This window comes from Enoplosus armatus, chromosome 8 (genome assembly GCF_043641665.1).
Source record: "Enoplosus armatus isolate fEnoArm2 chromosome 8, fEnoArm2.hap1, whole genome shotgun sequence".
In the NCBI taxonomy this organism is placed as follows: Eukaryota; Metazoa; Chordata; class Actinopteri; order Centrarchiformes; family Enoplosidae; genus Enoplosus; species Enoplosus armatus.
This window is the reverse complement of record NC_092187.1, coordinates 6,900,156-6,915,804: the sequence shown is the minus strand read 5'-3', so window position 1 is coordinate 6,915,804 and position 15,649 is coordinate 6,900,156. Positions and strand designations below refer to the sequence as shown.

At 42.2% G+C, this 15,649-nt stretch overlaps 2 protein-coding genes across 2 annotated transcripts; one reads left to right on the top strand and one right to left on the bottom strand.

Annotated features, from left to right (window-relative positions):
* Positions 1-439: 439 nt before the first annotated feature.
* Positions 440-4,729, top strand: LOC139288477 (polyhomeotic-like protein 2). Its single transcript, XM_070909779.1, has 6 exons — positions 440-577; positions 1,701-1,779; positions 2,142-2,253; positions 2,898-3,024; positions 3,212-3,443; positions 4,575-4,729. The coding sequence occupies exons 1-6, from the start codon at positions 440-442 to the stop codon at positions 4,727-4,729; spliced, it is 843 nt and encodes a 280-aa protein (XP_070765880.1).
* A 4,316-nt stretch (positions 4,730-9,045) lies between these two features.
* kiaa2013 (KIAA2013 ortholog) lies at positions 9,046-14,007 on the bottom strand. The gene is made up of 3 exons (XM_070911136.1): positions 13,050-14,007; positions 11,102-11,955; positions 9,046-9,096 (listed from the first exon to the last, which is right to left on the bottom strand). Exons 1-3 carry the CDS (start codon positions 14,005-14,007, stop codon positions 9,046-9,048), a joined length of 1,863 nt encoding a protein of 620 aa, XP_070767237.1.
* Between the last annotated feature and the right edge of the window lie 1,642 nt (positions 14,008-15,649).

Here is a 15,649-nt window from a genome sequence, read left to right as displayed (position 1 = left end):
TGTCGTGCTTATCTCAACAAAAAGATAAGCCATAAAGTACCACTTAAAATGGATTCTGACACATTGGGAGAAACTCTTTACATCGGCACACGTTAAAAAACGTTAACCCCCCCCCCCCATACAATTACAAGCAAGAACAAGAACTTTAATAATAAAGTAAAGCGTCTTCAGTAGATTATATCTATGCCAAATACAAAAGTGGTTCTTAAGAAGTAAGAAATAAAACACCTGTCGTATGCCAAGTAAAGTGATAGTAACACTGTGTACTTTTGCCAAAACACTGGGCAACATTAAACTGCCATGTTTGGATGAGCTTTGTATTCTTTGTGTATTTGAACAGCAGCTATTGGGGGCCAGGTCCCAGGTCCACGCGGCCAGCGCTTGTTGAGTTTGCCATGCTGCTTGTGTTGACAGGTGAGGGGCGGACTGTGCTCCAGTCATGACCTCTGGGAATGGGAACTCTGACAGTAGCAAACACAATGGAGAGAGCAAACCAGCCCAGGCCCTAGTCAAGTCCCACATCCTCACCCACCTGATAGAAGGCTTTGTTATCCAGGAGGGTGCTGAGCCTTTCCCTGTGAGTACTGGATCTTGTGTCTGTAAAGTCACAAAAACACACACAACGAATATGATCATTGTATGACAGAACGTAAAGGCTTGGCAGTTGACTACGCATGATGGCAGGTAACTCTAAAACTGGATGACCAGCAGCGAACTTAACATTATATACATTTTAGGGGTTTGATTCCAACTTATCTGATGAGCAGACTGCTCATGAGCTAAGCGAGTAAGTTGGAGAGTGCAGTGTTAATACTACAAAAAGAAATGATGGCCACAACTTTAAAAATAAGACCCAAGTTGTGCCAAAATGTCATGATCGTTAAACTATGGACATTTTTAGTTCTTAGAAATGAAGCAACTTGCTGGAAACCAGTGAAAATACAGTTTAAGGGTAAATTTGTATGCACCACATTTAAACATTTTTACAACACTGTCTTAGCCTGTCACCTCACTATCTAACATGACGCATGTAATTCTTATGAGAAGCAGCAGCTAGCAGCATTGACGATGCTAATCTAAAAGTACTGAGAAATGAATTAGGTCATCATGAACATTAACCGTCAGGAGGTGTTTTAAAGTTCCTGTGGTGCATTCCTGTTTGTGTTTCTAACTCCGTGTGAAGAGCGTGAAGGTCAGGAAAACTAGAGTGGATGAAATGAATGGATGCAAAGGAGACTGAAAGTAGTCTCCAAAGTAGATGATGATCTTCTCTTGACTCTATATAACTTTGTTTTTAACATCACTGAACATCACAAGAAATGTCCAGCCCTCATCCTAGTAGTGATTCTAGTGCCGCCTGGTGCTTTTACGGTATAAATGAAGCTGAACACGAGCTGCAGCAGCCTTGAGGTTTGTGTATGACCAATCAGCAGCGTTAAGCACTGCAAGTGCCACCCTGATAATGATAGGAACTAAATTAGACCCTGGTCCCTGCAGTCAGGAGGCAGAATCGAACAGAATCTTAGAATTTCTTAACCAGCTAGGAGTTTCATTCTCTGCTGTCATCTATCAAATATAAAGTAAATAATAACTGTCCTTGCTTGACAATTCAATTCAAGCCAGAGCACTTTTCTGCATTGTGTTCTGTGATTAATGTCTGCATCAGCTGCTGTAATGAAGTATATGTTTTCGGTCTGCAGGTGGAACGTCCATCTTTCTCAATTGAGAGTCTAAGGAGACAGACGGCAGACTCAAAGATGGACGGCCTCTCACCAAAAGGTAAAGCTCTTTAGATTTAAAGTTGCCAGACCAGCAGCAGCTTCATTATCAATCATCATTTCTTTCTCAGAGTGTGGAGCACATGCGGAGCTGACATTTCTCTTCTCCTTATATCTGCATATTTCACAGTATCTGGAAGGTTCATCACATTGAATTGCATCATAATAATAATAATAAGTTTTCGCTCTTGAAGACATCTGACTCTGACACATGATGTGTAGAGAACGTGTCTCCAGTTAAACTTAACTCAAGTCATTTCTTGCATTATTTAGTAGTCTTCCCCACACAGACGTGTTTTCTGTGGCTGTTGTTGGTGGTGATGGTACCTCTGCTGACTGTGTGTTGACTGTGTGCCCCTTCAGAGTTGAAGGCTCAACAGGAGCCCATGCTGACCTGTGAGCTGTGCGGCAGGGTGGACTTCGCCTACGTCTTCAAAAGGTCCAAGAGGTTCTGTTCTACTGTGTGTGCCAAACGGTAAGGAGAGGCAGGGAAGACATCACTGTCTTAGTCCGAGCCCATACTTATATTTACATAAGTGTTTATTAAATATTTATCTGACACATTGAAGCAACAGCTGGAGATACTAAACTTGGCATACTTTAAGTTTCACAAGCTCCTTCAAAATGATAAAGTTGATCATTATTAATTATTCAAAATTATTGATATGATATGAATAAAGTTAAACTGGAGAATATGACTCCTGAAACTGACGTGATGCGATCAGCTGGAGAGAAGACATCTCACTGTGTTGGAGTTGTTTGAACTACAGAAACAGTGATTGTACAGCGATGTGTTTCAGAGTGGAGCTTCTTCAACTTCACCTTCAGTTTATATAAAGTGCACATCACCCAAAGAGTCTCTGCACAAGTTGCTTAGGAGATACAAGCTTTCAACACCTTCTCATGTAAGAGAAAATAGGTTAATTTACAGCAAACATACAAGGCAGGACACACCTGTGGTTTGGCACTGACAGAGACCTTACACAGCTACAGACCTGTTCATAGTGTACAAATATGGAGCTTGCAATGCTCCAGCTGGTTGTGAAAATAAACAGTAATAAAAAAAAGAGTCTTTATCCAGCTGTAAGTTTCAGCTTACCATGTTAACTTTCTTTGTAGCTACAATGTGGGATGCACAAAGAGAATGGGTCTCTTCCCAAACCGCAAAACCACCCTGGAGAACATGAAGAAACAAAGAGCACTGAGCGGAAACCACAAAAACTGCAGTTTAGAGTCTAAGAAGAAGGTGAGACACCAGACTGACTTTTAATTTATAGTGTTAGTTTGTGCAATTATTCCTGGAAAAATAATGTGTCTTCTTTATCTGATTTACAGCTCTAATCTCATTTCTACATTAGAGCATGTCAGAGGCAAATATAATTAAAGTCAAATTTTCAGTCTTTGTTGTATTTAAACCCCTGTGATTGTCTCAGACGGCCCCCTCTGTGCAGAAGCCTGCTGCTCTGTCCACTGGTCACTCAGTCCACCCTGCGCAGGGAGAGTCCAGCCAATGTTCAGACTTGTCTGGATACAAAAGACCCCCGTCCCCTCTGCCGGCCACCCTGCAAAGCTCTGACCTGCCCCTGCTGCCGAACAGCTTCCTGCCCAGTGACCCCGGCCAGTGGAACATAGAGGACGTCTATGAGTTCATCTCCTCTCTGCCAGGTGAGCGCTGCTTCAGCTGTTACAGTCTGTTCCTGCTGAGGACGTAAATGTTTAAAAAAGGCTCAGTAATTTCCTAACACAGTGGCTCACTGTAGTTTTTAATCAAAAAACTAAGGAGGAAATAGTGCATTTGTTGGGGACTATTTTCAGTGGCAGGTGAATCCACATTTGGGGCTCTAGTGAGAGGCAGCAGGACTGTCTGTGGGATTGAGTCAAAATTTAATATGAAGGAATTAATTCAGTATTTCAATTCATTTTTATCAGTTATGGACGAGTACAGTGTTTTTATACATTGTATGAACACAAATTTGTCCATTACTTGATATAAGAACAAGAATCTAAACATTTATGATTATATGATGTGTGAGGGTTTTGATCTTTTTCATTTCAACTGAATTTCAGAAATAAGATTGTCATTATGGAGAGCTAGGAGAGTCTAATTCATTTAAAAACAGGTTGAGTGATTAGTAATATGTTTCAAATAATTTCTGTGTCCTTCTGATGTGTTATTTTATCAGTTAAATGGTCCCTAATGTATAAATTGTGTTTTCTGCTTGCAGAGCCTCCAGGCTAAAGATTTTGGGGCTTTTGGACCTGTTTCATTGTACCTTTGCGTTTATATATATCAATTTTTTTTCTCTCCTTTGAATTTGATCAATTATTTGCTGAACGGATCTGATTTGCGACAGGGTGTATGGATATTTAGTATAGCTGAGTATGTGTTCTAGATCCACAATCCTTTTCACTAACTAACTAACTTTTTAAGAGGGCAATATGAGCTGGGATTCTTCCTCTAAGGAAAGCTTTGGCTGAATCCCATAATATAACAGGATTTACTTGTTGTGCACTAGATCAACCTTCAGTACAGCTGTAAATGTGACACACCTGTTTAACCTCCACAGAGTTTTCCTTGCACAGTGTAGATGTAGCTGTAAGTGTATAGTCCAGAGTGGCCAAAAATCTGTCTCTGTCTCCAAAGACCAACTGGATACAGATTATTCTGATACCAACAAAGTAAAGAACATTCTGGTGACTATAATAAACGCGGTGATCCATCGTGGTGCCTATCAGGAGCTGGTCGTCTGTGCAGAGCTGTGCTGTGAGCTCACTGTTGGTGCTTTGTGGCTGCAGGTTGTCTGGAGATCGCTGAGGAGTTCCGGTGTCAGGAGATCGATGGACAGGCCCTACTGCTGCTGAAGGAGGACCACCTCATGGGAACCATGAACATCAAACTGGGCCCGGCGCTCAAGGTCTTTGCCCAGATTAGCATGCTCAAAGACTCGTAGCCCACCTCCCCCCTCTCACACACACACTCTGCTGTGACTGGACAAACACGACGTGCTCAGGATCCCACATGTTGACTAACTTTGAGCTGAGTTCAGGTCCCGGGCCTGTTTTGTCGTGGCCTTCTGAACGCGAGGACATCAGCTGGGGCTGTTGGACTCCTTTTACACTGATAACTTCACTACTTCAGGAAAACTCATAGTTTGACAGGAACGGTGTGTTAGGTAGTCTGTGTTATAGTACTGGACCTTAGGTTCCTGCAGGAGAGGGTTAATGTTAGCAGCTGATTTTTTCTAATATTTCTCACAAGAGCACTGTGAAGACTTCACACCTGCGCTTTGTATTAGATCATCAATGTCACCTCTGTGCATCCTGTGCAGAGGTACAGTTAGTCCTGATCCAGGACTAAACTATACTACCTATCAGGGTCCTGCACTGCTGTCTCCTTGAACTCACCTCATATATCCATCACAGGGAGAATGTGGACAACAGGAACTCGCTGGATGGATGCAATCTTTTTAACAAATGACACAAAAGTCTCTCAAAACAATGTAAAGTCAAAGGTGCCAAACGGAGGATGAAGGAATGTGAAAAAGGGACACTACAGAAAGACGCAGTATTGTTGCAGGACATCTTCCAGCCACCAGTGGCAGCACTGAGTTCACAGCTCTCAGTTGATAAGTGAAAAAAAAATCTGCCGCCATCTTTAATTGGTGTTTTGACTTCAAAGGAAGTGACTTTTCTTTTTTATTGAGTGTAAAAGTTCATTCTTGTTTTTGTGACTTTTGTGTGTGTGAATTTTATGCGGTCAGTGACTGAAATGTTTCAGAAGGCGGCAACACAGGATCGTGACGTAGAGTTTGATAGTCCTGGATCAGGGCTAAGACATCGTACTGGACTGGAAACTGAAAACTGCTAGCCTAAACTCAGTCAGCAGTTGGGAGAGAAATCATCCAACAACTCAAAAACTGTTAAATGACGTTGTGGTTTCAGTTGGAGCCAACATCCAGTACAGTGTGTAAAACAAGACAGGACAGGCTGGTTACAGACCAGTTTTCTCTCTTCTTCCAGTCTTTGTGCTGAGCTGGACTAAAGATGTCCTGGTCCCATCTCTACCGGGCACATACAGATGAAGCCCAGGAGAAAGTTGGTCCTGATGCCTTGATTAAATGGCCCGTTTCTTAGTTGGTTTGGGACACAATAGAGAGCAAACACACTGACTCAATAAACCTCACGTAGCTGATGTATACTTCTGTGTCACAGTGTCTCTGTACAGACATATGAAAGGTCATGTGATCCATATTGATTCAGTCATGTTTGAATAGTTTGTGCTGTATTTTATTAGAAGGTGATTCAGTATCTGCTGAGGCTTCTTGTATTTCTTCCTGCATGTTTCTGGTGCTTGTGTTTCATTTTAATGCAGACGCTCTGTTCACCCCCACTGGTACTGTAGCTCTGAATCACAGACAGTGAATGTAGTGCTGCAGCAGTGATATCACAGTGATCAGGTAGTCTATGCACGCAGGGAATCACTGCCTAAGTGCCTCTGGTGACAAGTTGATGCAGAAGTATAAGTTAGGCTTGAAAAAAAAGTGTGAAAGCTGTGGAGGTTTGTACGTCATTTCATTATACTTTTACCAAAGTCAAGTGAAGTCACTGCTGAGGTACCTATTTTATGGTTTCTTCCTACAGATCCCACAACATGTCTTAAAAGTTGTATTCCAAAGTATATTATTCTATTTTTGAAAACATGATAAAAACTGAGGCGCCCATTTCACTGATGATTCCTCATCATATCTTTGAGGAGCTGTTTTCCTTAATGAATGTTTGTAGGGACAAGCTGGCTGTAATTTACTGGTCAACACTGACAGACAGTTTATAATCTGCTTTACAAGGTGTCATTTGTTTACAGTATTTTATTTTGTTTAAAACTTTAGTGGCAGTTGAAACGTAATGGTGAGAGGAAGTATCCTGAAAGCATCTGTGTCACAGTAATAACAGGTGAGTAGTGGTTAGTGTCACTGGACTCTGAATTATTGAACATTTTTGTGTTTTTTAAATACAGAAAACCAAAACTCCAAAATAAAACCATTAGATGAATTAATCTGACTGCATATGATCATTTTCAAATGAGTTCCTGTCTTCAGGGTGGACCAGCAGAGCTCTGAAGGTGTTAAATGGTTTCTGCTGGCTGCTTTTGACTGGTGATAATTCTCTGTGGTTGTCACTTTTCATATTACACATGTTAATATAAAAATATTGCAGCTTTAAGTTGATCATTTTTGTAATTGATTTCGAATGAAACATTGTAAAGTTTAATTATTCCAGTTGTACACCAGACTCCATACACAAAGAAATATATTGTAGAACAAACAGCCCGACAACATAATTATGTTTTCTCACAGTAATTTATTCTCCCCAACAAAAGACAATATGAAACATTTTTTTCAATGTAGCTATGAGCTCAATAAATTAACTTTTCTTCATTAAGGCACACTCAGTAGTTCACATGAAATCAACACATTGGATTAAACCCACAAACTGAACATGAAAAACATGCTGAAACAGGAAGAACATGTAAATCATGACACCTGACATGACACGCACATTATGTGTACCTTATTCATATTTAAGAAGGTATTTGTACTTTGGAACAATGTTGCATAATCAAAGTAAATAAAAGAGCCAAGAGGAGGAGCCATTAAGAATCTATTCACGGAATGGCTGCCATTAACAATGTTCATTTACCTTATTTACATTTATTTTGATGAGTTCACGTCAACAGTGATCAGTTTAATAAAAGTATTTTATGATTTTAGGGTACACTTGACATCCAACCTCAGTCAGTGATGTCACAACAGGTGTTTTTAATTGGCTGTGAGGGCTAAAGACCTGCTGTGACATCACAGATTGGGGTGTGGCCACAAGTGCAACGTGTTTGAACATCTGAACCTCTGTAGAGCTGAGCAGTTTTAATTTGCATTTAAAGAAATACAGATTATTAGCAGCTCTGAGCATTGGATCTATCGATTACGAACACTGTATTCATCGGAGATCTCGGAGCGCGCTACATCACTGAAAATAGTTCCAATGGAGAAAGAAAAGACCGATCGAATTAGATTTATTTAGGTAACACTCTTGATGTAACTCATTCAGTCCAGAAGGTAAAAACTGAAGCAGGAAGTGGGTCATGAAGGTTTACATCAGACAAACAACAGACATTGTTCACCTTTGTTTTCTCTTTCAAATAAGTTTGTTTCCAACCCGTCACACTTCTTAGTGATTTCACAGGTTTCACATATATTAGAAATTATACTGCACGTTTTAGTAGTACAAAGCCTTTAGTATCTCCAGAGGGAGCTGTGTGAAGTCTGATAAATGTCCTCGAGTGATGTCACTTGAGTCAGCGCTGGTTGGGGCTGAAGACTACAGGTTTGAAAATGAAAACAATCTGTTGGTGTGGAGTTAGCCCTCTGTAGCCCGCTGCTGATCTCTGCTGCAGGCTAGAGGCTCCAGGCTACATTAGTCGCTGCTAGCATAACACACCCCAATCTCACATAAAGCTGTCAGAGGAAGAGCATTGTGGGTAATGTAGGTGGCAGGTTTTGACGAGGAAGAAGAATGTGTGGAATATAAAACAAAAAGAGGATATCTTTGGTTCTGCAGCATTGATTTTGTTATAGGAGTGACATGATGACTCTTTTAAAACTTTGGTCACAGTTTCTCTGACGTTAAAAGGAAAAAGTTACATAAGAATTTATAGTTTCCACTGAGATCAGAGCTTCAAAGTGAGAGCGAATTCTGCCTCATGTTGCTGTTCAAATGCTTCCTTAAAATGCTGTTCAAATGTTACACAAAAATGAATGCACCAGTTCTTATAATCTATTAATTATTCATGTAATTTTTAACCAAAAATGCAAAACCCTGTTTCTCAAATGAACACTTGCTGTTTTTTAGTCATGCATAATATTAAACTGAATATGTTTGTGTTTTGGACCGTTGTTTAGACAAAACAAGGGTCTCTGGGAAATTGTGAAGCATCTATCATGATTTTCTAACAATTTACAGACCAATCAATTAATCAAGGGAATAACGAGCAGATTAATCAGTTCAGTTATTTACAGCCCTAATTGGGTATAAAGTGACCCCCAGTTTTAACCTCCATGCCTCCACATCTTGTCACAGCAGATCGGTGGGTGGTATCACTCCACAGTTGATGTCATTCAGCACCAGCACCCCCATGTTAATATCTCCCATGCTGCCAAAGCTCAAGCAGAACCACCACCACATGTTGAACGTGTGCATTGCACTGTGGTGTTCAAGCAGCATTCCTGGCGTCACAGCAGCCATCCTCACTTTTGCTGGAGACCTGGTGAAGTCAGAGGGGAGGATTAAAAACAGCTGAGAACCTGAGCTTCACCACCATCACGACACATCCACACTGCCTCCCCGGAGAAATGGAAATAGACAGACATGCTGAGGATGACAGATCTGTGACAGGAGTAAAGAGCCAAAGCCAACCCATAGATTTCTTAATTTAATTGAGTGATTCAATATAAAACATCATCAAAACGCAGGGAAAAAAAGGAATAGCAGATAAAGACTTCTGGCAAAGTGAGCACACAGTCCATGCTGATCAGAGGGGAACATTTCACCCCCAGCACAATCTTCTCTGAGCGTCAAGCAGGTCAATGTCTGTCCTCGTGTAGCCATTTAACATGACAACAGACATTATGGACTTTCAGCACCGTCATTTACAGGATAATTTTGCTTTGGGTCAATCCATGCCAATCATCTGACTGAAAGGTGCAGTAAGATTTATTCCAACTGGGGTTTTGTATCTCTGGACAGATGAAAAAAAAAAACAGTCCGACGATCAGACCAGGTCAGATCAGTTTATCTAAACACTTGATTTGGAGGTCAAAGTGAAAGTGAGCACATCTGGAATGTTGCTAATAACAGGAAAACTGTGCCCACAACTACAACACACAGTTTGGACACATCTGTGTGGGGCCTATTTTTCATGATATTGTTGTTCCCAGATTTCAGTGATTCAGTATAATATCAATAACTGATAGTTCTGTTGACCAAAGCCACAAAAATTAAAGTTTTCCTTTAAATAATCATTTTAAAAAGAACCATGCCAATGTTATGGCTGCATTTACTACAAATCACGGTCAGGTGTCTTTACTGCAAATTACTGCAGTAATGTAAGCTTTATGCTTTTCTAGGCCTGCAGGAGTATTTTATGTTTAAGGTTTCTGAACTGTGGTTTCCATTCTTCACTAGAAACATGTTTTAGTTCACAGTAAGCATTAAAGCTGCTCTTATGTTTGTCAAAGTTGAAATCGCCCTGTGGAAGTTTCTTGTAAACAAACAAAGGTTCAGTGTCTCTCAACAGAACACACTGTGTGACCTCAAGAATGGTCTGACAAACTTGTTGGATCCATTTCAGTGGATCTGAGAAACTTGTTGGATCCATTTCAGTGGAGCAGTGAGAAACCACGAGCAGGGATGTGTTGCATCATCTGCCATAACATTGCTCCACAACGCTGCTAGTGGGCAAAAACTCAACAGGGTTCCTCTAAATGTTGTAAATGCAGGTTCAAACTGAACCTTACTAAACAAGGGAGTAACTTTTACAAAACTTAAGATGTGATGTCCACTGGGATGTATTACCCAACTCAAACAAGTTTCCATTAGAAAACCTAAATACCTTTTACACTTTGGAAAATGTTCCTTCACTAAAGTAAATTACACGTGATTTATTATAAATGCAAAACACTGGTTTCACTCCCTTGTGAATGCTGAGTCAGAATTATGTGAATACAGTTAAACACACTCCTAATCTGAGAGAACAGAATCACTCTTGTGCTCGTTTTTCTTCCATTGAGATCAACAAATGCTTTACATTCCACAACGGACGTGTGCAGTGGAACAGGTGCTGTGCTGAAATGACGCCACAGATGGCAAATGGTTCATTGTAACTTCTCGGCCTGTGATCTTGAATGAAGGCTACTATTCTACTGGTGCTTTTAACTGGCTGCTCACAGTCTCTTAGAGGAAACAGCTGCAGTACAAACTGTGTCACCTCCTTCAACACGGGACAAAAACTGTGGAATCACCTTCAGCGAGAGGGAAAGGGGACGTGTGTCAGGCTATCATGCCAACCCACTCCCAACATTAACCACGTGAGATGGGAAAATAAAGTTCACTCACAGAGAAGGGGAAAAACTGAAAAAACCAACCCACAGAGAGCGTCCACAGAGAGAGAGGAAGTCTTTGCCACCACACACACAAGTCAAAGAAAAAAACGGAGCAGAGCAGATCAGTTTACAGCTTTGTGCTTCCAGTTTTATCACTGCTGTTTATACCTTGCTCCTGAAGAGGGGCTTAGCGCCGGGGCCACAGTACTCGTTGTATATGAGCTTGAAGAGGAAAAGGTGGAAGAGCGTTATGAGTGAGGCCACGCTGAACCAGAAGAGGAAGGGCAGGCCTGGATACCTGTTGGCCATGTGCTCCTCATGGGCCAGGATGGCCTTGAGGTGCAGGGTGTGGCGGAGGTCCTGCAAGTGGCGCAGGTCTGTGGAGATGTACAGCAGTGGTGTGATGGGCTGGGTCACCATCACCGGGAAGGTGTGACCTTTGACCTCTGACGTCAGCTCCACGGGCTCGTTGAGACAGCCGGCCTCGCAGGCGTACAGCTTCACTGGCTTCTCCTGCGGCTTCACCGACACGTGGAGAAAAGGCTTCCCCTCCATGTCCAGCAGCACCGCCAGGTTAATGAGGTCCTGGTTGTAATGGATCCCTCTCAGGGCGTAGCTGTTGTGCAACACGTCCGGATCAGCCTGGAACTGAAGGTGATTCTCTGTGAACTGAAGGCCGCCGAAGCTGAGCACCATGCCCTGCATGGCTCCGTGGGCTCCGGCCGCCACCAACACCTTGCAGCCCCTCTTCTGCAGAGTCAGAGTCCACAGTGTGACCAGCTGCAGGATCTGAGGGGCGTTGCTCACCCGCTCTGGCCACAGGTTCTCTGCGTGCATGGTGGCGTGGCCGCTGAAGCAGTGGTCGGCGTAGTTGAGGCTGGACTCAAGGCGAGCGCGCTCCTCGCCGCTCAGCCTTCGATCCAGCAGGGGAGCCGTGGTGGAGGACAGGATGTAGTAGAGGGTGGTGTTCACTGTGCGGCTCGATGGCGTGTGAGAGTCGGTGATCTTCCTCATTTCAACACCTGAAGGAACAAAGAAGCAGAAGAAATTTCACAAAAACCTGGCATGTAGGCTAAGAGGCGTCACGTGATGCTGAAGTTGTTTCCCCCCCATTACTGTTGTTATCTAGCTTGTTGCTGCTTTAATGTTGACAGTTCATTAGCTTGAGTTCAAGATCCAGAGTTTTACATTCCCACACCAGAGGACAATATGTTGTTCATTCAGGAATCTCAACTGCTGTAATTAACTGTATGCAACTTTAGTGCTTCATGCACATCATTAGTAAAACTGACAGATCCGATTTCAGTTATGCTCAGCTGAAAAAACACACTTGTGTATGTGATGTGGCTTCAAGTTTAAACAAATTAATTTCACATCAGTAGTTAGTTTTGTTGTTCTTCTATATTCCATAAATTAATCTACAATAAAAAAAACGATATAGACTGTGTGTGATTTGAGATTGTTTGTCATTGTTGTTGCTTATTTTATTTAGCCAGGGTTCTTGTAAGGCTGCTTGTGTTCATACAACATTTTACATTTGAGAACTTTGATTTGTGCGCTTCATGTTAAAGTGTTCAGTCTGTCACTGTGAAAAAGCAGAAAACTCAAGTAAAGTTCTGTATCTGTTATCTAAGTTAGTGCACATCTGTCTGTTTTTAGCCTATTTAGCTCCTGGCAGAGGATATGCATGATGTACGATGATTAACCTCCTGACAGAACACGTGAGCAGCATGATCTGTCATAAAATCACTTCAGAGTTTTTATCTGCGGCGTTCTGCTGCATTTCACAATATGTGTATTGATTCAATACCATGGTATCACTGCCTTTACAGTCAATATAAGTCTGCATCAAAGTGTTGTTACAGCCCTGCAGTTAGCTTAGTCAGTATAAAGGTTTAACTCTTATTATGACCTTCAGAAGCACACTTCAGTGTATTGGTACATTTTAGCTTATTTAATGACCACCTTCTAAGACACGCTGCACTATTTATTTATTTAATTAGATTTTTTAATGTTCTTCCACACATTTCAGGCTGCCATAGGTTTCTATTCCACTTAAAACTCTAGTATGGTCCATCAAAACCCAGAGACAGTTGCTGCTAGATCCTCAGCTCACCTGAAATGAAGAGGTCCATCCAGGCCTGCTGGTGATCTACAACCAGCTCGTCCACACTGGCCCTCAGCAGCTCCCCCAGCTCTTTTTTGGCTCCATCTCTGAGGGCACTGAATGTCTCCTCCAACTTGGAGGACTCGATGGGCTCTGAGGTCCACACCACTGACAGGATGTTGTCTGTGTGCTCTGATTTAGCAGAGACCTGGATCCTGCTGGTCAGCTTCTTGGTCACCACCACCACCAGCAGCATCCGGTTATTCTCCACAGGCACTCTGCCGGAGGAGAGCACCACCTCTCTGTCCTCCAGCTTCTCCACACTGGTGGAGAACTTGCTACTGAAGGAAGGATTGTCAAAGGACACGTCCAAGGAGGCAGCCCTGTCAGAGGGGTTGTTAATGTGGATTCGCTGCAGATAGACATTAGGTCTACTTCTGTGTGCGATAAACTCCTCTCTGATGGTGACACAGTCCCGGGCTGACTGCAGGGCGGCTGGGGAGGCACAGCGGACCGACAGCACGGCTCCTTTCCGGAACCACAGCATGGTGGCCTGAGCCTCGGCCCGCTTCCCCTCCAGGTGGACGCCGACTCTCGGTGAGTATTCAGTCTGGTGGACCGGAGCCGAGCCGGGCTGTGAAGACGACGCTACCCACAGTTTGTTAGAGTCAATGTCAATCAGAATATGGCCGTTACCTGATACAAAAGGTGTATCTAGTTGTTCCTGAGGTGTGCTGTATATCCCCTCTCCTCGGTCTACCAGAGACTTCCACCTGTGGATCTCAGCCACTAGGCACTGTCCAGCCGCCCCCCCGGGCATGGCCGAGCCGCTGAAGAACCTCCACCTGCGCTCTGCTCCCAGGTACCAGTAGAAGATGAGGAAGAGCAGCAGTCCTATGAGGAGTCTCCTCGCCCAGCTGCTTGACAACAAGCCCGGCAGTCCCTTTAGTCTTTGCTGTAGCCACATTGTGTGTTTAAATGATGGAAGCCCTGCTACGAGTCCGTGTCTAATGACTGCACCCGGGGTGCTCGGGTTGATAATTTTAGGATGTCACATGGAATTTAGCCCGCTTTCAAAGCATGTTCCCCGGACCAAAGCTGACTAACTGGCTTCGATAGCTTCTGGCTAAGTTAGCTTAGCGAGGTAGCTAGCGCTGTGAACGGAAGCTGTTGTTGTTTCTCGCATTGTGGTTGTTGTCGTCTCCTTCAGCAGGTGTGTGCGACAGTCGCCAGGTTGTCGTGTCTCAGCTCATTTCGGCTTTTGTTTGCCTTCAGGTTAAAATATCGCCTGTCTTTCTTTCCAAATAACTCTGCACCCAGCGGTTGACACTTCTGGTTTGTCACAACTGTCGTAAAGCAAAACGACAGCAACCGGAAGTGTCGCAAAATGTGTTTATTTCAGTAAATATACGGTGCAGGAAAAAGGAGAAAATGAAAACACACCACTTAATATATGGAGATGAATCATGTGTAAAATAATCTAGATTTAAATAGTTTAATTAATCTATTTAATTATTTTTAATAAATCAATATACATTACATTGTTGGAAGTGAACAAAATAACTAAAATCTAAAAAATTGCCTGACTGGGCATCCCTTTTATTAGCAAGTGTTAGAAAACATTTTACCTTTATTTATTTATTATTGCAAAATAGGTTTAAATACATTCAAAGATGTTTAGCATAAAAATAATATTTTACTAAACTGAAAAACAGACACTCCATTCTACTTTCTGAAATCTATCCCTAAAAGAGACATTAAAGTAATAGTTATATTGTAGTATTTACTATAGTGTGTCTTTGGTACCACCAGGTAGCACTATTAGCTAACCTGTATATTTGAGAGCCAGACAGGAAATGTGGGCAGAGAAAGGGAACAGAGGCCCGTGACCAGAAACAAACAGGTACCCCATCAGGTTCAGTTTACTGGTCATGGTGAGGACTCCTCAACTTGTGAAAACAGTTGTATGACTTCCTCTGTGGCTCTGGATGAGTCTGAGGAAATCATGACGTCGTCTCAGTTTGGGCTCGGAGAATATAAATTCTTGACAAAGCAGGTTGGGAGGAAATTTAAAGATTCAACTGTGTGCCAACAAAATCAAGAGGTGTAACATCAAGTATGATAGTACAGTGGAATTTATTAATATTAAACCTGTACATACTGTTCATACTCATTTTTCACCTGGTCCAAGAAACCCCTAACATTTAGTCTCTACGCCAATCATTAATATTAATGTATTATTCATTCATTAATACTCAGTCAATCTTTAATAAATAGGTGGTTCATCCCCAATTAATCTTTCAGAGAGCAGGGATACCAAAAAAACATACTATTATAGTCCAACCTGTGACAGGTGAACAGAACAGCTATAATTATTTCTATTATCCTTCATGATGGTTATAATGTTCAGGTTTTGTTTAAACTGTCTGCATTTCTAATATCTATCCATATAGTCTTTTCTCGTTAGGTTTCCTATTATTTTACAGTTTAGTTTGTGTCTTTTTACATTTTACAATGACTAAATGAAAACAAACAAAGGCACACTTGTACAGGGAGTGCAGGCTACGTGCAATTGCTCATGTCCACCGAACAGCTGGGTCATCATTTTC